The sequence below is a fragment of the Phacochoerus africanus genome, chromosome 15 (assembly GCF_016906955.1).
Source record: "Phacochoerus africanus isolate WHEZ1 chromosome 15, ROS_Pafr_v1, whole genome shotgun sequence".
In the NCBI taxonomy this organism is placed as follows: Eukaryota; Metazoa; Chordata; class Mammalia; order Artiodactyla; family Suidae; genus Phacochoerus; species Phacochoerus africanus.
This window is the reverse complement of record NC_062558.1, coordinates 106,378,623-106,400,126: the sequence shown is the minus strand read 5'-3', so window position 1 is coordinate 106,400,126 and position 21,504 is coordinate 106,378,623. Positions and strand designations below refer to the sequence as shown.

General features: G+C 41.6%; 2 protein-coding genes across 2 annotated transcripts in view; one reads left to right on the top strand and one right to left on the bottom strand.

The window, feature by feature from the left end:
* NOC3L (NOC3 like DNA replication regulator) overlaps positions 1–15,806 on the top strand; it is a 67,087-nt gene extending 51,281 nt beyond the window's left edge. Inside the window, exon 21 of the mRNA XM_047759467.1 lies at positions 15,042–15,806. Within this exon, the coding sequence (XP_047615423.1) occupies positions 15,042–15,059 (18 nt within the window). The 3' untranslated portion in view covers positions 15,060–15,806. The remainder of the gene's footprint in view (positions 1–15,041) is intronic.
* Positions 1–21,504, bottom strand: part of PLCE1 (phospholipase C epsilon 1) — a 349,119-nt gene that overhangs the window by 6,824 nt on the left and 320,791 nt on the right. Inside the window, 6 exon segments of the mRNA XM_047759463.1 lie at positions 3,795–4,007; positions 4,332–4,550; positions 6,500–6,658; positions 14,005–14,214; positions 15,776–15,904; positions 19,260–19,378. Of these exon segments, the coding sequence (XP_047615419.1) occupies positions 3,819–4,007; positions 4,332–4,550; positions 6,500–6,658; positions 14,005–14,214; positions 15,776–15,904; positions 19,260–19,378 (1,025 nt within the window). The 3' untranslated portion in view covers positions 3,795–3,818.

Sequence of the window (21,504 nt, the reverse complement as noted above, 5' to 3'; positions counted from 1 at the left end):
AGAAACTACACTGAACTACTTTTTAATGAATCTTATAGGACATATTTACACTTGCAATGCCCAAAAGCTTCCAATTCTCAGCCATAAAACGTATGACCAAACTAGCTTGCTTATTTTAGACCTCTGTGCCTCTTGTTCTCAGTTTTCTAAGTCGGGTCAGCAAACTATGGCCCTTTGGACCAGACTCCAGCCTGCCACCTGTTTCTGTGTGGCTTTTGAACTAAGAAGGGTTTTTACATTTTTAAGTGATTTAAGAAAATCAGAAGAACAGGACATGGGAAACTTATGTAAAATACTAATTTCAGTGTCTCTGAATAGCTTTATTGGACCATAGCCACATTCATTCATGTATGTATCGCCCATGACTGCTTTTGCACTAGAGCTGAGTACTTGCAACAGAGACCATACGGTCCATAAAGCCTAAAATATTTACTATCTAGCCCTTCACAAAGTTTGCTGACCCTTGCTCTAAGTCAGTTATTGCAAGCTTAGCTATGTAGATCTTCTAACTGTTGACCTGTGTAAAATGGCAGTCTGCTGGGCTTCTCTGCTTCGTTCTTCAAGAAACTGGCCAGGAGCTAGCCCTCTGCCATTTTGTTTGTTGACCTCAGCATGGGCCTCGTATCATGAGTTCAGAAATCATCAATTTCCAGTTTAATGAAAATAAGGAAATTATATTTATTTCCGTCATGATCATTCTTTAACTTCTTGCCAAAAGATCTTCACCTGTAAAGTTGTATCATAGGTTTGTTAGTATATTTAAACATGAAGAATCGGAAACACAAGTGTACTAAGGGTTTAGTGTTTTCAGCCAACAGGAACCCAAAGCGCTGGTGGCTGGGTTTGGGGGAGAGACTGTTTCCTATAACTCACAGTGTTATAATATCATGTTCCTGGGAGGTGGAACATTAGGCTATTTTTGCCTGGAACACGACATTCTTTCTAGAAAGTTTTTTTTTTTTCTTCTTTAACCACGATTAAATTGTTCAACTTAAAAAAAAAAAGTGGACTTCTTTCAACTAGTTATATATATATTCCTTCAGATAAGGTAAATAATTACTTGTTTAGAAGGCCAATGGGAGAAAATCACATCTTTCTGGACCCCACATTGGTACCCCCCATCTTTAAGGGATAAAAACCCCTATAGGACAACAGAGGAGGGCACTCTTCTCCCCTTCTCAGCCTGTCCTGGGAGCTGTTTGTTTTCCTGTAATAAAGACTTTGCTTGCTTGCCAAAAAAAAAAAAAAAAAAATATATATATATATATATATATATATATATGTAAAACTTGTTTAGAAATTCTTAGATTATTATTAGGGATAACTCTTGAAACTTTAGAGGTGAGTATTTTACAATAACATGAAATATTATATCACTTAGCAATAAAAATACTAAACTTATTTTCTTATGAGCATATAGGAGAGGCCCTTCTTTTTTCACAAGTGTTCTTTCTTGGAAACATGATCTGTAACGTTAACATAAGACATATTTTCCCATAGATGCATCAATGGCTATTATTATTAAGTATTTTATCAATGGCTATTTTATTTTTACTTTTTTAAAAAATAAATTTTATTGGTGTATAGGCCGATGTTGTGTTGGTTTCAGGTGGACCGCAAAGTGATACCAATGGCTAATTTAAAGAGAAGCTTCCCAAGTTTAAGGAAAGATGTGAGGTTAATTGACTGATTCTGAATTGTCTGCTTACTATAGAAAAATTGAGTCCAAAAGTAATCATCTAAATTTCCACTACCTTCCCTACTCCTAAAATATAAGCAAATAGAAATGCTCATTATAGCAAGCATATTATTTAAAATCAAATTTCTAGTGGAGTTGTATTCCTATGTGCTTTAACCTTCTGGCACACTGAGGTTTCCTTATACACGGAGTGTATTTTCACTCTATCATTATGGAGGTTATAATATACAGGTGTGTATAACATTATCATACTTATGATTTATTTGATGCTAAGTTCTTGCTATGGAAAACAATATTTAAAATTTGATTGCTGTTTGTAATGGTGTGTTCATAGACCAGGGTGAGTCATTTTCCCAAACCATGGTGCTAGGTCCTAAAGCTAACCTGGCTCTTGGAGAAGCACTGACTGTGACACTGCAGCAGAAAAGGAAGTGAACATGGAACTTTAAAAATGGGATACCAGGAATTCCAGTTGTGGCTCAGTGGTAATGAACCCGACTAGTATCCATGAGGATGTGGGTTTAATCCTTGGCCTCACTCAGTGGGTTAAGGATCTGGCATTGCCATGAGCTGTGGTGTAGGCTGGCAGCTGCAGCTCTGATTAGACCCATACCCTGGGAACTTCTATATGCCATGGGTGTGGCCCTAAAAAGAAAAAAAAAAAAAAAAAAAAGGGATACCAGATGTACCTCAACAGAAAATGGGTACTGAGCCTTTTCAGAGTCTGGAACAGCCTAGGGCTTCCTATTCTGTGTATATTCACCATATCTGAAGCTAGGTGATGTGGATTGCTGCCTTATTGCCAAGATTTCTTCCTGATGTGTCTTTGCAAGCAGAATCTAAACAGCCATGAATTGGAATAGCTGGAGGTGCAGATGTTCTGCAGGAAGTGGTTTCCTGTATTTGGCCTTATCTGTTTAGAAAGAGTTTTCTTTGTAAATGTACAATGGGGCTCCAGTTGTCTTAGGAGTGGCTCCTTAAACAATGGGTCACTGTAGCAGGCCTTCTTTGGAGCTGTTAGAAATCAAATGTGGCCCTGTCAAGAGGGATCAATGAATTATTTAATTATGAGCTTCTACAATTTTATGCAAGAAATATCTGACTGTGATAAAGACAGATGATGTAACTCTGCAGTTTAGGAAACAATGCCTTCATTGTGCTGTTGGTTGTTCTTTTTCTCTTTTTTGGCCGCACCCAAGACATATGGAAGTTCCTGGGACAGGGACTGAATCTAAGCCACAGCTGGCACCTATGCCACAGCTGCGGCAAAGTGGAATCCCTAACCCACTGCACTGGACTGGGAATCAAACCTGTGCCTCAGCAGCAATCAGATCCACTGTAGAGACAATCCTGGGTCCTTAACCTCCTGCACCACAGAGGGAATTCCCTGGTTGGTCTCTTGAGAATTTTAAATCTTATAATTATGATGGAACACGTGAAAAGTGGGCTTTAATAATTCTTTGGGCTCATTAAGAAACTAAATGAAAAGAAATCTGTTTGGTTTCCTCAAAAGTATTTTTTTTTTAAATTCAAGTTCCATATAATATGTCTTTTTAAAGACAGAATGAAATGTACTCTATGTGAATACCAAGCAGTGAGCTGGCAACCAAATGCATGATTTACTGCAGGCTGTTATTTTGCTTTCTTTTTAATCATCACACCCTGGGTCCCAGATTTTAATTTTTTAATTGAGGCAGAAAAAGTTGAGGTTGTTGAGGCTCAATCAGACCTAAATTAGAAGAATATAAAACTAGAATGCTAAAGGAATAAAAGCTGCATAGCAGCCTTCCAAGAATGTTCATGTGAGTTACCAGTAATTAAGATAGTTCTATGTCTGAAGAAATAAGGCTGTTGTAGTTTGGGCAAGTTCACTGTCCTCTTGGGGCCTTTAGTTATCTACAAAATAAGGGGGTCTAAAATTATAAACGCAGAAGGGATGTTTATCTTCAGAGCCCTTCTCCCTTAGGGTACCACTCTTACCTGCCCCCGGGACATCCTCCTCTTAGAAAAGACAAAAAGGGAGTGTACAAACTATGGCTTACTACCTAGTATAGGTTGACCCCCCGTTTCAGAATGGTGCAGTGACCCCGAATACCTGGATGAAATGTGCTAGCCTTGCTCACTGCCGATAGTCTACTGTGTCACTGGAGGACAAGCCACCCGCAGGTTTCTCCTCCTTGTTCTGGACGCTTTCTGAGGCCAAGACCGGAGCAGGTGATGTGAGTCCTCGGGGCTGTTTAGTTGACTTGGTGAGCTTCTTGAGTTCACTTGCAAAAGAGATGCCTTTTCTTTTGTCTTCTCGGGATGCCTGTGGAAAACAAGAACTTTCCTTTGCTATTACGTTAAAGCCAGGATCCTCAATCACATGACACTGTATCAGAAGCAGCCTTTTCTTCTTCTCTCTCTAGTTAAGCAGAGTTTTGGGAAGCAGGGCTGAGGGATTACACTCTCAGGGTTGCTTAAACAGAGGGGAATACTTTTCTTTTCACCAAATGGAAACAGCCAAATAATACTCTTCTAATTTCCTTGACTCAAGGACTTTATCCTACATTTCACTAACTCCTGAATTTGATCCCTGTAGTTATGAATATCAGATTATTTGTGAAGATAGCAAAACAACCTTGAGCTTTACCTGCACCTGTTCCTTTAGCTTAAGGATGAATTTTCCTGCACCTTTCCACTTGCTTTGGGCTTGAAACACACACTCCTGATCCAAAAGGACGCGCTGGGAGGACTTTGGGGTAGAAGACTTCTTGTTGGTGGTGTCTTTCACCACCTCTTCCAAAAGCACATAGTCACTTGGGTTGGGGTTGCTGAGGATGCTATAGGAATATTTGGCTTTGCATAACGTCTGAAAGATAAGTTATGATTAACTGAATAAAGATAGTATCTCCAACACTTGTTTCACTGTAAGTGAGACGTTAAGGTGGAAAAATGTCACAGACTTTTAGAGAAGGAGGGGATCTTTCAGATCATGTCACCCACTTCTCATTTTACCTTTTTGTCATTGTAGCTTATACGAACTTTCCCACATTGCCTAACATAGCTTCACGATGGTCCACAATTTATGTGTTATCTCCATTTTCAGACCAGGAAGCTTAAGAGGTCAAGAAGATTCCAGAGGGTGCACAGCTAATAAGTAACAGAAAAAGGGCTTGAACCAGATTTTCTGCATGAACCAGAGCTTGTGGACACAAGGGTCATGCAGACAGCGAGGGACAGAATTCTGACCCTCAGGAGCCTCTCTGTCCCATGAGGCTGCCCCTTCATCTCACAGTCTTGGATGTTGAAGACATTTTATCTATCTTTAGGGCCACACCTGCAGCATATGGAAGTTCCCAGGCTAGAAGGTGAATCAGAGCTGCAGCTGGGGCCTACACCATAGCCACAGCAAAGCCAGATCTGAGCTCCATCTGTGAACTGTGCTGCAGCTCACGGCAATGCCAAATCCTTAACCCAATGAGTGGGGCCAGGGATTGAACCCACATCCTCATGGATACTGGTCAAGTTTGTAACCCACTGAGCCACAACAGAACTCTTGAAGATTTTAGAACTTACCTGGTCTCACTTCTCATTCAGTACAAGATTACCTTTCATCTATGCACTTATTCACTCGTCAAAGATTTACTGAGGGCTTACTATGTCCCACACACTATACTTGAGTTTGGGGAGTTCAAAGTCTATTAAGGAGGCTAATGCTGATCAAATTATCATACAATAAGAATAGCAAGTAGCACTTAAATAGTGCTTCTCATTGTATTAGGCATGCATGCTTTATATATATTTCCTTACTCTTCACAACAAATATATGAAGAAAGTGCTCTTATACTATCTCTGTGTTATCTACATGGCAATTTACCATACAGTGGTGAATAAGATATGGTGGGAGGATTTATATGACAGAAATTGGCAAAGGCTACAAATCACAGCCTTTTTTCTTTTTTTTTCCCCCAAAGAGCCAGTTTAGCAGCATACCACTGTAACTAAGGCACAGGTGGTTAAATAACTTGCCCAAGACCTCAGAGCTAGTAAGAAGTAGAGCTGGGACTGCAACATAGAGCAATCTGATCCAGAGTCCATGCTGTTAACCATGATGCTGTATAACTTCTGAGATGAGTGTTTAATAAACGCAAATCACAACACAGCTTTGAAAGGAGGAAAGAATTCTCTGGAGCCAGGTATATAGAGTGGGACAATCAGAGGAGGGGCGAGGGTCGGAGGAGGCCTCCTGCATGTTCTCTGAAGGATCCCTGAGAGAGTTCCCATTGTGGCTCAGCGGAAATGAATCTGACTAGTTTCCACGAGGATGGAGGTTTGATCCCTGACCCTGCTCATGTGTTAAGGATCTGGTGTTGCTGCCACCTGTGGTCGCAGACGTGGCTTGGATCCTGCATTGCTGTGGCTGTGGTGTAGGCTGGTGGCTACAGCTCCAATTAGACCCCTAGCCTGGGAACCTCCATGGGCCGTGGGTGCAGCCCTAAGAAGACAGGGGAAAAAAAAAAAAAAGGGATCCCTGAGAGATACTAGTTATGGGCTTAGGCCTTTCTGGAACAGTGACACTCCTGCTTGGCAGAGCTGCCTCCTGCATCTGTTATCAAGGCCTCATAGAGTGCCTGACTCACCACAGGTACCAGGCGAGTCTCGCTGAAGGAATAAATAGTTCCCAGCATAAAGAGGCATGCTGTCCCTTGTCAGGTCTCCATTGTTTTACAGCCTCATTCACAAAACGAGCTGATGTCTGATTTGTCCCAACAGTTTACTCTGAGGATGGGACTGAGGTGAGGAAGGGGAGGCCGTCACCTGCTGGATGACATCCTGGGCGGTGCTGACACGGGGCGCTTTGATGACCGTCCGCGGTTGCTCTGGAGAAACGTCATGCACTTGGACAAAGAAACTCTCCTCCTCTGAGCTCAAGATCATCTCCTTGTCATCTTGAACAATGCTTTTCTCTTCCAGGTTCTATGTTGAACAAGAAGAAAAGTCTGAGTGAAGGGGAGGATGGTACAGAATCAGGAAAGAAAAATCTAGAAAAATTTTGAGATGGATCTTGGTAATGTGAAAACAGCTTCTTCTTAGCTTTATATTCCGTACACTAGTTAATATTTCAAAAACTATTCAAAAAGGATGTACATGTCTTCTTAGAGGAAGAAAGTACTGTAAGTTTTTGCTGATGTTGAAACACTGATAAAAAGAATCCAAGAATTACCATCACTGTCCTGGAAATTCCAATCAGCCTAGGACCCAGAATTGTCCCATTGATATTAAAGTCAAAAACGGGTAACTGTCACCAGGTGGCGCCAAACTGTAACCAGGACCCAAAATGACTGGAGCATCTCACCAGCAAGCTACACAGGCTCATCTCAATCATTTCATTAATCTTGAAGTTGTGGTCCCTATAATTTAACACAACTGAAGTGTGTAGACCCTATTCATCACATTATGCATGAGGAGGAGTTATTGACTATATTTATCCCATAAAACAAGATTGCATGCTAGTACATATACTGTTCTACAGCTTATTTTTTCTTCCCACCTATGATATTGTAGTCATCACTTCCTGTAAGTTTCTAAAGATTTTGCATAATATGTCATTGTATTGATCAAAAGGTATTTAACCAATCAGAGAATGGGGTTGGGTGGCAATTCACACGACGTAATTTAAAATCTCACGGTCCTGAAAATCAGGATGCAAATAAGCAAGACAAAAACCAAAAGAAGTTCTAAGGTTTGCCATATAAAATATCCCAACAACCATGCCTTGGGAATTCTAAGAGAACTCTGTAGAGCCTCACTCAGAGCTTACTGATTTTTAAGCCATTTTCAGCCACATTAGAAGCCACAGATTATGGCTATAACAATAGCCCTTATTTGCATATTCCTTTACAGTTTACTAAGCATTTTTCTATATATTGTCTACATGTTTGGCCTGAGTCTCATACTAATTTTTAAAGTTTTATTGAAGTATGGTTAATTTACAAGGTTGTGATAATTTCTGCTGTACAACAAAGTGACCCAGTCATACATATGCACATATCCATTCTCTCTCAGATTCTGTCCCCACATTCACGATAATCTTTTTTTTTAAAATTTAGGGCCGCACCTGCAGCATATGGAAGTTCCCAGGCTAGGGATCGAATGAGAGCTGTAGCTGCCAGCCTATACCACAGCCACAGCAATGCAGGATCTGAGCCGTATCTGCGACCTACACTACAGCTCAGCCAACACTGGATCCTCAACCCACTGAGTGAGGCCAGGGATTGAACCTGCATCCTTATGGATACTAGTCGGTTTTGTTACCATTGAGCCATAATGGGAAATCCATGGTAATCTTTTTGAGTCAAGTAGGGTAATTTCTGGTACTCTTTTCACAAATTAGGGCACAGAGATTAACAGAAATGAGATGAACTCTTGAAGGTCATTGATGTAATTTGGGTCAGAGCCAGGTTTGCTGGATTTCAAATCCAGCAGCTATCTGAAGAGAGCATATTGACCACAAGAAGATATCTAAGAGATTGAGAGCTTAGGAGACAAGAAAATTATACAAAGCAGGCAGGAGAGGTCAGAGGTCACAGACAGCAGCTTAGGGACTTTGAATATATGGTAAAACTACTAGTATATCTTACAAGTTCTACAGAGTTAACTAAATGAAATACAGCCCCAAACTATCAACTATGTCAGTGATGGCTTGCTTTCATTAAGTGCAGAGTTAATTTATTCAATCAATAAATTTGTATTGTGTGTCACTGTGCAGCTAGTAAGCCTACATACATTAAATCTGATTTGTTTATTTTTCCTTTTTAGGGCTGCACTCACAACATATGGAAATTCCTAGGCTAGGGGTTGAATCAGAGCTACAGCTGCTGGCCTACACCATAGCCACAGCAACTCAGGATCTGAGCTGCGTCTGTGACCTATATATACCACAGCTTGTGACAATGCCGGGTCCTTAACCCACTGAGCAAGACCAGGGATTGAACCAGCATCCTCATGGATCCTATTTGGGTTTGTTAAACTACTGAGCCACGAAGGTAACTCCCTGTTATCTTTTCTATTTTCTTTTTTCTTTTTGCCATTCTCACAGCATGAGGAAGTTCCAGGGCCAGGGACTGAACCCACCCCATAGCAGCAACCCAAGCCATAGCAGTGACAATGCTGAATCCTTAACCTTCTGAGCCACCAGAGAACTCCTGATTTATTATCTTTTGAGATAATTTCACAGTCATTTAAAAACTCTTCTCCCAACAAAGGCATATAGAGGAGAGCTTGCAATATTTTACTTACCAGAAAACGCTTGTTAGTCTTCTCCTCTAAATCACCCCCTTCCCCCCCCCGCCAACAATGCTTCTGTTCTACTAGCTTTATTATACATTTATTCCTGATGTGGCTACTGCCTGTTGTCAAATACATTTAAAATGGCATATAGGGGATCCCTAACCTCCAAGTCCTTCTAACCATGTGATGAAGTCCTGCTGTGACACTCAACAGCCTGCCCACGTTTCCTTCTGCTCACTGTTCCCCATGGTGCTGGGCAAGGAGGCACCACAGGGCTAACTCAACTCCTGCCTGAGCAGCACCAGGTGGTGGAAAGAAGCCCTAACACCTGAGTTCTTTCTACTTTTCTCCCTGTTGTTACTTATATCCCTGAACTCGTTTCTTTTCTTTTCTTTCTTTCTTTTTTTTTTTTTGTCTTTTTGCCTTTTCTAGGGCTGCTCCCATGGCATATGGAGGTTCCCAGGCTAGGAGTCGAATTGGAGCTGTAGCCACCAGACTACACCAGAGCCACAGCAACGAGGCTGCGACCTATACCACAGCTCACGGAAACACGAGATCCTTACCCCACTGAGCAAGGCCAGGGATCGAACCCTCAACCTCATGGTTCCTAGTCAGATTTGTTAACCACTGAGCCATGACGGGAACTGCATGAACTCGTTTCTTTTGTGTAGAATGGTTTCCATTAGCTCATGAGATTATTCAAAATGGTGAGTGTTTAATAGCATTAAACACTATAAGTCATTATGCAAGTATATGGTTTAAAAAATTCACTGTATGTTCTGTCCTCCTTTGTCACAGATTAGTTTCTCATAGGTACTTGGGTTTATATATGGGCTTTCTATTCTGTTCCATTGGTCTACATTTCTGTTTTTGTGCCAGTACCATATTGTTTTGATGACTTTAGCTTTGTAGTATTATCTACAGTCAGGAAGCTTGATTCTTCCATTTTCTTTCTTTTTTTTTTTTGTCTTTTTGCTATTTCTTTGGGCCGCTCCCATGGCATATGGAGGTTCCCAGGCTAGGGGTCGAATCGGAGCTGCAGCCACCGGCCTACGCCAGAGCCACAGCAACGCGGGATCCGAGCCGTGACTGCAACCTACACCACAGCTCTAGGCAACGCCAGACCGTTAACCCACTGAGCAAGGGCAGGGACCGAACCCGCAACCTCATGGTTCCTAGTCGGATTCGTTAACCACTGCGCCACGATGGGAACTCCCCGATTCTTCCATTTTCATTTTTCTTTTTCAGTATTGCTTTGGCTATTCGGGGTCTCTTGTGTTTCCATACAAATTTTAAAATATTCTGTTCTAGTTCTGTGAAGAATGTCTTTGGTAATTTGGTAGAGATTGCACTGAATCTGTAGATTGCCTTGGGTAGTACAGTCATTTTGACAATATTGATTCTCCCAATCCAAGAGCATGGTATATCTTTCCATCTGTTTGTGTCTTAGATTTCTTTCATCAAGGTTTTATAGTTTTCAGAGTATAGGTCATTTGTCTTTTTAGGTAGGTTTATTCCTAGGTATTTTATTCATTTTGATGTAGTTGTAGGGATGGTTTCTTTGATTTCTCTTTATGATATTTCATTATTAGTATATAGCAAACTGGAAAGCTACATGTAAAAGAATGAAAGTAGAGCACTATCTAACACCATATACGAAAATATACTCAAAATGGATTAAAGACCTAAATATAAGGCCAGACACTATAAAACTCCTAGAGGAAAATATAGGCAGAATGCTCTTTGACATAAATCACAGCAGCATCTTGTTTGATCCACCTCTTAGAATAATGACAATAAAGACACAAATAAACCAACAGGACCTAATAAAACTCAAAAGCTTTTGTACAGCAAAGGAAATCATTTAAGAAATGAAAGGACAAACCACAGGATGGGAGAAAATCTTTGCCACTGATGCAACAGACAAGGGTCTAATCTCCAAAATATACAAACAACTCAAGCAATTCAACAGCAACAACAAAATTGTTTGTGTTTTTTTTTTTGTCTTTTTAGGGCTGCACCCACAGCATATGGAGGTTCCCAGGCTAGGGATCTAATTGGAGTTGTTGCTGCCAGGCTATGCCAGAGCCAAAGCAATGCCAGATCTGAGCTGCTTCTGTGACCTACACCACAGCTCACAGCAATGCTGGATCCCTAACCCACTGAGTGAGGCCAGGGATCGAACCTGCAACCTCATGGTTCCTAGTCAGATTCATTTCTGCTGTACCACAATGGGAACTCCAAAGAAAATTGTTTTTATTTAGGTCTTCAAAATCAATTGAAAAATGGTCAGAAGACCTAAATAGACATTTCCCCAAAGAAGACATACTGATGGCCAACAGGCATATGAAAAAATGCTCAAGATCACTAATTGTTAGAGAAATGCAAATCAAAACTACAATGAGGTACCATCTCATACCAGTCAGAATGGCCATCATTAACAAGACAGTGAATAATAAATACTGGTGAGGGTGTGGAGAAAAAGGTATCCTCATCCACTGTTGGTGAGGATGTAAACTGGTACAATCACTATGGAAAACAGTATGGAGGTACCTCAGGAAACTAAATATAGAGCTACCATATGATTCAGCAATTCCACTGCTGGGCATATATCCAGACAAAACCTTCACTGAAAAAGATACATGTACCCTTATGTTCATTTCAGCACTATTCACAACAGCTAAAACATGGAAACAACCTAAATGTCCATCAACAGATGAATTGATTAAGAAGATGTGGTACATAAAAACAATGGAATATTACTCATCCATAAAAAAGCCTAATGCCATTTGCAGCAACATGGATGGAGCCAGAGACTCTTATGCTAACTGAACTAAGCCAGAAAGAAAAAGACAAATACCATAAGATATCACTTTTTTGTGGAATCTAAAATATGGTAGAGATGATCCTATATAAAAATAACAAACAGAAAGCAGAAACAGAGTATGGCCAAGAAGAGCAGACTTGGAGTTCCTGGGGTGAGGAAACAGGAGGGAGTGGGAGGGAAGGACATTTTGAGGGTTCGGGGGATACAAACTGTTATATCTGGCATGGATGGGCAATGGGATCCTACTGTACAGCACAGGGAAATGTATGTGATTGGGTCACTTTGTTGTACAGCAGAACTTGATGAAACATTGTAAATCAACTATACTTTAATAATAAAAAATAAAAACAATTCACTTCACTGAAATGATCACCTATAGGATACTTTTGTACATATGGTAAAGACAGAAATAGGAAAAAAATTTTTGTGAGAAATGAAAGATGGCTTCAATAGTCCAGCTGAGTCCTCTGATATTTTCTCATAAAGCTAATATTATTAGAATCACTTTTTCTCCATCTTAGTAATTTGTATGTCTGATGGGAAGAGGATGCTAGGGAGACAATTACATTTCTTTGCTTAAAGGAAGTGACCTTTTAGGTCTAAGGCAAGGTTAGGAGGGAAGGCAGTGGCTCTGGTTCCTGGAGGAGATGCTGGAGTTTTGCAGAGGCTAATAAGCCATGTTCACAGTTATGCAGAGAGTGAAAAAGTAACACATGATGCTGAAAATGGGCTTTTTATCACCTCCACTGCATCCCAGCAAGCATGGACCAGTGATGGATGTTTTATCAGCCCAGCTCTATTACATGCCTCAAAGTGGCAGATCATGTGCCCAGAACAGGGCCTGGCACATATTAGGAGCTCAAAAAATATTTGTTCAAATTGCTGAAGTGACTCAACTACTTCATTATCTATTTATCATGAGGCATGACTGTCTATGTAATAACCTTATATGTCATTTTAAAAAAATGGCAGTAAGTTAGTAGGCTCCTATCAGATTATATATTTTAAAAAGTGCTTAGTCAGCAAACCCCACCAGGAGCCCACCAACCTGGAGCTGGCATGTAGTCATTGCATTGTTTCCTTTATGAGAATTATCATGGGAATATTAGTGAACATAATACAATTTATTACAAATTCTGACCAAACCTGAGAAGTTATTCTTTGTATAAAGTTATGGAATATTTTCAGGGAGTTCCCGTCATGGCTCAGTGGTTAACGAATCTGACTAGGAACCATGAGGTTGCAGGTTTGGTCCCTGGCCTTGCTCAGTGGGTTAAGGATCTGGTGTTGCCGTGAGCTGTGGTGTAGGTTGCAGATGTGGCTCAGATCCCGCGTTGCTGTGGCTGTGTAGTATAGGCCAGCAGCTATAGCTCCGATTAGATCCCTAGCCTGGAAACCTCCATAAGACACGGGAGCAGCCCAATAAATGGCAAAAGGACAAAAAAAATAATTTTACATATATATAAAATAAAGTTATAGAATATTTTCAAAGATATACTGTTGTTTTACTTGTTAGCACAAAATTTTTTTTCTTTTTTGCTTTTCTAGGGCTGCACCACATAGCATATGGAGGTTCCCAGGCTAGGGGTCTAATTGGAGCTGTAGCTGCTGGTCTACACCACACAGCCACAGCAACACCAGATCTGAGCCATATCTGCGACCTACACCACAGCTCATGGCAACACCAGATCCTTAACCCACTGAGCGAGGCCAGGGATCGAACCTGCAACCTCATGGTTCCTAGTTGGATTCATTAACTGCTGAGCCACGATGGGAACTCCAAGCACACAATCTTTTATTAGCTGACACAGGCACCGACGGGAAGGCAACCAACCCCCAAACACAAAATGCCTGCAGGCCTTTCATTACACAGTACTGTGACCCTCACAATGATGTCTTCATGCATTGAGATAAAACACTAGACACATCGCTAATGACATGCTTAAAGAATCCTTTGAGTTCTTGCTCCCTTTGTTTCATAAGGGATGATTTTTAGATTGAATTTCTGTAATTTAGAGGTAACATTCTGAATATGTACAGAAGAACAGAAATCACTACTCAACATTTACTCAAGAAGAATAAATAAACCAAGAATAAATAAACCAAGTTGCAATAAGAAATTCTAAACTTGAGGGAGGCGGCCAATGATGCGGTAGTGAGTTATATAAGGGCTGTTACTGTGTAGGCTGCCCGAGGACACACTTACTTCTTGCTGGGTTTTTAAGACAATCCTGCCAACATATCCCTCTTCTGGAAACCAGCTGCTTAAAATCTGCATGATCTCCTCTTCTGGACCAATGGCTCTTTGGAATGGTTGTTTCCTACATTCATTCTTTTCTTTAGATATAAAATATTTTTCTTCCATCAAAAAATAGTCTGTGGCAATAGGTTTAGTGTCTTGATCAATAGTCAGAATCTAAAGAAAAAGCAAAGGCAAATTTAGGCACATGACTGACGAGTGGGCAAAAACTTTAATTCCAAAGAAGTCTATTATCATGGGGTTCAGTCAGGTCTGTCTGATGTGCAGTTTATAAGAGAAGTCTACCCTGCAGTTTTGCTTAATTCTTTCTTGAAGATCTAAGATTTATCTTATGTCCAAACAGGATTGTTTATGTTCATTCTGGGCAATGGCAGAATTTATTCATAATCTCCAAACAGCATAACTATTTTTCCCACTCTGGAATGAGCACTTTTACTGAATTAAAAACTTTAGGTTTTCAGTCTATGAATTTAGCTCTTTGTAAACTTGCAACACAGGACTGAGGGCAAAGAACCCGGTCCAGCTTTTACCAAGATAATCTCCCATTCTCATGTTGGAAATACTCAATCATCTTCTAATCTCATCTGATCTAAGTTCCCAGGAATTCTCTTTTCAATAAACTCTTGACAGTGTGCCTAGAGGTCTGTTTTCTCTATTGGCTACGGATGCTGGCAGTCAGAGTGGTTGAGACCAGGCTGGGGAGCCAGACAGAACTGGGTCTGAGGTTTGCTTTTAATACTTGCTGGCTGTGAGGTGCTGGGCAAGATATTTGACCCTTTGGAGACTCAGTTCCTCCATCTATATCATGGGAAGAGTAACAGCCTCTTAGTTTTGTTTTGTGTTATGATGAGGCACTGATTATATAGCATAACATGGGCACCTTAGGAGAGAGAATGCAGTACACATGAGCCATCATGATAGCTACTGTTACTGATGTAGTTACTGTTACTGAAGTAACTTTCACACTATTTTCTACCCTACAGATTCCTGACAAAGGCTGAACTTGAAGTGGATCATCAGAGAAGGCTGTCACCATCTGGCTTGGATGAAGCAAACACCTTTTTCCTCAGGCATCCTCCCCCATACCACCCCCAACCCTGCCAGCCCCCACCACATACATCCAAATGATGCAACGAGCAGCCACTGCCGGGTTTCACTTAGAGAAGCAGAATGAACAGGGGATGGTGGCGGCAGAAGATTCTCAGGAAGATTCTGCTCCCCTCACCCCAGCCCTTGGTCTATGACTGACTGTGTGGGGACAAGGCAGCTGCTACTATAGGAATAATTCAGGACAGAAAGCTTCTAGGAGCAGATCAGTCAACACTGTCACCTCCATGAGAGGGCAACCTCACTCTCTCCCCATTTCTGCTTTATGGACATGTGATGACTCACCTGGGGTGACAGTAAAGTAATGCACTGCTCTTGATGAGTGGTCCATGGCAATGTTTCCTTACTTTATATCTTCCCATGTTATAATGTCTCCAAAACCCCAACAATACTTTGTGATAGTAGGCACTGAAATTCATGTACCAACTGATTTATAAAACAAACAAAATCCCTGGTAGTAACTTCTGTTTTTTAATCTATGAAATCTGACACTTAAGCTGCTTTCTCTGATTCCATTTAAGTCAATGGTAAAATGCTATGCAAAATGTTAACCTGTCCATAGAGAACTCAAAGGAGAACTGTTTATTAACTATGGGCTCAGTGAACTTACTTGTTGGAGGAGCTGCTTTGCCTTGGTGCCTCCATTTATAGAGAAAACAGTAAAGGGCTCTGGTCCAGGGACCCCATGTACTGTGACTCTGTGGGTCAGCAAACATTTTCTTTCTTCTGTATTAAACATCTGTCAAAGAAGATCACATGGTTTTTCATTCACTTTCATGCACATGTTGTTTCTAGGCTACATTCAATATAGAAGTGCTAGTTCTCAGAAGTACATACATAACATGTAAATACAAAAGAAGAGCATCCTTTTATAACTAAGTGCATCTTTTTGTGGTTGAATAGGCAATGGTTCATCTTTCTTAGTAGTTCAGTAAGAATATTTAGCAGCATACCACCAAATTTAAATTTATTTTAAATAACAGTGCCTCTTTCCATCATAATTAGGGGACTGATGTTATCTGAAATGTGTGTGTCAGTCCTTACTTATGAACTGACATTCAACAGTGTCTATTGAGCTCCTTCTCTCCTTAGGGTATGGTCTAGAATTATGGATGGAAAAATGCTAAACAAAATATTCTGGCCTTAGGGCTCTTGCTGTCCAGGTGAGAATGAATGGGGCTGACCGAGATGGTAGAGATGGTTAGAGATAAATGGATTTGAAAGATGCAAAAGAGACAAGACTTAGCAAGTCTTAAAAGGGGCAGTGAGAGAGAGGGGCAAGTCCATGATGATCTTCAGTTACTGTCTCGAACAACAGAGGGTGATGTCTTTTTTTTTTTTTTTGTCTTTTTGCCTTTTCTAGGGCCGCACCCTCGGCATATGGAGGTTCCCAGGCTAGGGGTCGAATTGGAGCTGTAGCTGCTGGCCTACGCCAGAGCCACAGAAACACCAGATCTGAGCCTCATCTGCGAACTACACCACAGCTCATGGCAACACCGGATCCTTAACCCACTAAGCGAGGCCAGGGATCGAACCCACAACTTCATGGTTCCTAGTTGGATTCATTAACCACTGAGCCACGATGGGAACTCTGAGGGTGATGGCTTCTAAAGTCAAAGAACACATATTTACCAAGCATATACGCTGCTGCCTGGGATATAACAAGGATGGCATGGTGTAATATAATAAAAAATAAATATTCGTTCTTTGCTCATAATTCTAGGCACACATCTCCTAAACCCCTTGGAATCTCTGGAGTGATGAGTGCTTTCTGCAGGCTAATAAGAGACTTACAGCTAGAGGCCACTAGATGGTTTCAGGGTGGGAGAGGGTCACCAGAAAGACCAAGTCATAATTAGATGGCTGGAACTTTCAGTGCACCCTCTTCTGACTTCTCATGTTGTTTCTAGGCTACATTCAACATAGAAGTGCTAGTTCTCAGAAGTACATACACAACATGTAAATTTAGGGGAAGGGAAAGGAGCTGGGGATTGAGTTAATCACCAATGGACAATGATATACTCAGTCATGCCTTTGCAAGGAGACCTCTCTAAAACCTCCTAAGAGATGGGATCTGGGGAGCTTCTGGGTTATGGAACACGTGGAGATGGTGGGAAGGTGAAGTATCCAGAGATGGCCTAGAGGCTCTGCTCCCTCTACCCTCATACATGGCCTTATAGATCTCTTCCACTGACTGTTCCTGGATTGCAGCCTTTATAAACTGGTGGTGGTAAGTAAAACTTTCTCAGTCATTCCGGAGTCATTCTCTGAGGTCTTTTAGCAAACTAATGAACCTAAGGAGAACCTCTTGACTTTACTGGTCAGAAATACCAGTGACAAAACTGGGACCTGCAACTGGCATCTTAAATGGAGACAGTCTTGTGGGCCTGAGCCCTTAACTTATGGATCTGACACTCACCCCAGGTAGACAGTGTCAGAGTTAAACTGAAAGACAGAACACCCAGCTAGCATCAGAGAGCTGGAGAAGTGAGGATCAGAAACAACATCACACATTTGGTGTCAGAAGTGTGAGGAAGATCTATTCACTCATGGCATGGGGTCAATGGGTATTGAGGGCAACCAACCCAGAACCAGGCACTTAGCCCCATCTTGTCTGTCTTGCCTGTCTTCCTTCCTTCCTTGCCTTTTTTAGGGCTGCACCTGTGGCATATGGAAGTTCCCAGGCTAGGTGTTGAATCGGAGCTACAGGTGCTGGCCTACACCATAGCCACAGCAATGCAGGATCCAAGCTTTGTCTATGACCTGCAACGCAGGATCCAAGCCGTGTCTTCAACCTACAACACAGCTCATGGCAACACCAGATCCTTAACCCATTGAACAAGGCCAGGGATAGAACCTGCATCCTCATGGATATTAGTTAGAATGATTACCACTGAGCCATGAGGGGAACTCCTTGTCTTTCTTAAAACATCTAATTCTTGCTCTTGGGAACCAGGCAGCCCAGTCTGTTTCCCAGTTCTTGTCATAAGACAGAAGCAATACCTCCCTCTACCTTGGCCAGAGTGCTATTTTTGACCTGAGACACTAGTTGAAGGGAAAAGGAGGAAAACCTAAGAAAATAAGGTGAAGGAGAGAGGACGGGGGAAAAGAGAGAGAGGAGGGAGAAGAAGGGGTGGGGGTGAGGGAAGAAACTGTTGAGGTGAGGGAGAGAGAAGTAGAGGAGAAAGCAGTGCTGCTCAGAGGTGGCAGTGGCCAAGCCAGAGAGCCATTGTGAGCACAGAGGCACCTTTCTGAAGGTTGTTAGGATTGATTCAAAAGTGAAGAGATTATTAAACATATAAAGAGGCAACTGATGGACACTCTTTTAAATTAATTTTTAATGAGCAAGCATAGTGACATTTACCAGTAAATTAAAGCAGCATTCCTTGTTTAAGTAAACAACCCTGCATTACTGGGATGTGTGCTGGCCCAACGGTTCTAGAACTTCAATGGAAACTTGTTTAAACACAGCTTCTGCAATGGTGGCCCTTTTTGCCATGTTCCTCTCCCATTCCCAAGAATGCAGGTGCTGTGTGTCTCTAGGTGCCAGGTGATTGCTACGCTTACACAGTTACGTGTTGCCAGCAGCCCCATGTCACCACCAGTCCCTGGCTGCTCACACGACCCTGCTTGCCTGTGACATCTGCCCCTGGACTGCTGAAGAAGCAAAAGATTTTCCTGGTCTAACCTAAACTTTCTAGAAGTACCAAGATGCTTCCTAGCAGGCTTTGCATAATTAACCTTTTCCCTGTGTTGTTATTTTTGGCTCACTTCCTTGGCAGGCACTATAATGCACTCAGAGTATGGGCTTTGGCACTAGATGAACTTGGGTTTATAGCTGTGTGACCTCAGGTGTACTTGACTCTTACCTCCCCCTGTAAAGTGGACATGATACCAATAAGCTATTCCGCAGAAGTTATTGAGAGGATTAAGTGAGTTAGTATATGTGTAAAGTGCTTAGCAAGTGTCAAGTATCTTATTTCCATAGCTACCTAATCAATGACCCAAATGGACCAGATTTCTGGAGCACAAGAAAGCCTGCCTCTAGCATAGCAATCCCTGCAAACATGCTGAGTGAAACAGAACTTAATTACCAAAGAGGCTGGCATAGGACTGCCAGAGGAATTCTCTTCCATCCTCCTGCTGTTTATGAATAAACTAGAGATTTCCAAGACTTCATTGTGGAGGTTTCGCAGCTGAAGATGTCGATATCCTGGAATAATCCAGAATTGGGAAAAGCATGTTAGCCATGCACTGCAGAGTTCTGCAAAAAAGATTCCCTAGAGAGGTCAGTAAATAATAGGGAGAAACAAGACTTTAAGATGGGCAGGGGTGGCAAAAAACAGATGCCTTTTCCCTGGCAGAGAGTTGCCCCTGGGGACAATTGGGGGGCCACCTAGTGGGAGTTAACTTGTCCAGGTATTATTTCTAACTTAGACTCAGATGGAAAATTTTAAACTCAAAACTAAATACAATAGGAAAACCTGATCATTTTAAATCAAGTCATCTACAGTCACTGTTTTAAGTATATTCCATCTGGGAACTGCCTGAGTGATAGTAAAGTATTCCAACAAGAGGGGGTTGGTTAAATAAGTTATGGTGTGAGTGTTTATACAAGTATATTATTTATTTATTTATATTTTGTCTTTTTAGGGCCGCACTTGCGGCATATGGCGGTTCCCAGGCTAGGGGTCCAACTGGAGCTATAGCTGCCGGCCTACACCACAGCCACAGCAACGCCAGATCCTTAACCCACTGAGCAAGGCCAGGGATTGAACCCGCAACCTCATGGTTCCTAGTTGAATTCGTTAGCCACTGAGCCACAACAGGAACATCCTATTCAAGTATAAGACGGAATGATATGCAGACCTTAGAGTGGTAATGAAGATGGATAGCTATTTACCTGAAAAGTTGCTCACTATATACATTAGTAAGTGAAAACCAGTAAGTTGCAAAACACTAAGATTAGGAGGAAGCTTAATTGTTAAAAATATGCTAGTATATATATTCTCTACATGGATAGAGAAATAAAGCCTGCAAAAGATATACACCAAGAGTAACTATTTTGAAGAGATAGAAAAATGGATAATTCAAAAAGTTGTTTTTGCTTTTTTGTACTTTGTCATATTTCTGTAAATAACTTATGAACTGAATGGTGGTATTCTCCTAAAATCCCTATGTTGAAGCCCTACCTCAGAATGTGACTGTATCTGGAGAAAAGATCTTTAAAGATGTGATGGGATTAAAATGAGTCATTAGGGTGGGTCCTAATCCAATATGAACAGCATCCTTATAAGAAGAGGATACTGGAACACTGGAATAGACATTAGATGCTATACACACAGACTGAGGGATGACCCTGTGAAGATGCAGGGAGAAGGCAGCCATCTGCAAGCCAAGGAGAGAGGCCTCAGAAGAAAGCTACCTGGCTGAAATCTTGATACTGGGCTTCTAGCCTCCAAAACTGTGAAAACAAACAAACAAACAAACAAACAAAAACCTGAAACAATCCTCTGTTGTTGAAGCCACCCAGTCTGTAGTATTTTGTTATGCAGCTAGAGCTAATACACTGACCATGCATTCCTTGCATAAGAGAGAAGATAAATAGGAAATAAACAAAAAGTAGAAAACAATAATGTATTGGTAGAGCTCAGAGGCTGGCAGCTTGATTGTTGTTGTGGGAGGAAGTCTGTATTGGAACCTGGGTACTCAAAGGAACCAGCAGGGTCAGTGTCCCTGGAGCTTGTTAGAACGGCAGAACCTTAAGCCCTAGACCCACCGCATCAGGACTGTCATTTTATTACCAAGAGCCCTGAGTGACTTCAATGCATATCAAAGTTCAAGAAGCAATGCACAGACATTCTAGGCAGGTGTAATAAGCTGACATCTCTCCCCCAAGGGCCACAGCAAAGCCAATGCACAGCAAGTCTGCTGCTCTGGCCTTTGCTGGGAATTCTCCTCTTTCCCTGCTCTGCACCCAAGTCCACTCCCTGCTTTTGACACTGCACTCCTACCAGGCACTGACTCCAACCTCAGCCCACAGATGCCACACTAACCCTCCCTGCTCTGGGTTTCCTCTTACGTCAATCTCTGCCTTAAACATGCCAGGGGTGTGCTGGGCACTACTTGGGGAGGGATGTATGGGAGCATGAGCTCCCAATGTCAGCAGTGGTGGGAGAGGCCACCCTTCATAATGCATGTTGTCAATAATCTTGGGTTTTAGAATAACAGAAAAGAAAAACATCTTTTGAGATGTACTCAGGGTCCGAACTCATTACTTCCTTCTGCCTCTTATTTTAACATTTAACTTAATGTTCATATAAATGAACATTTCAAACA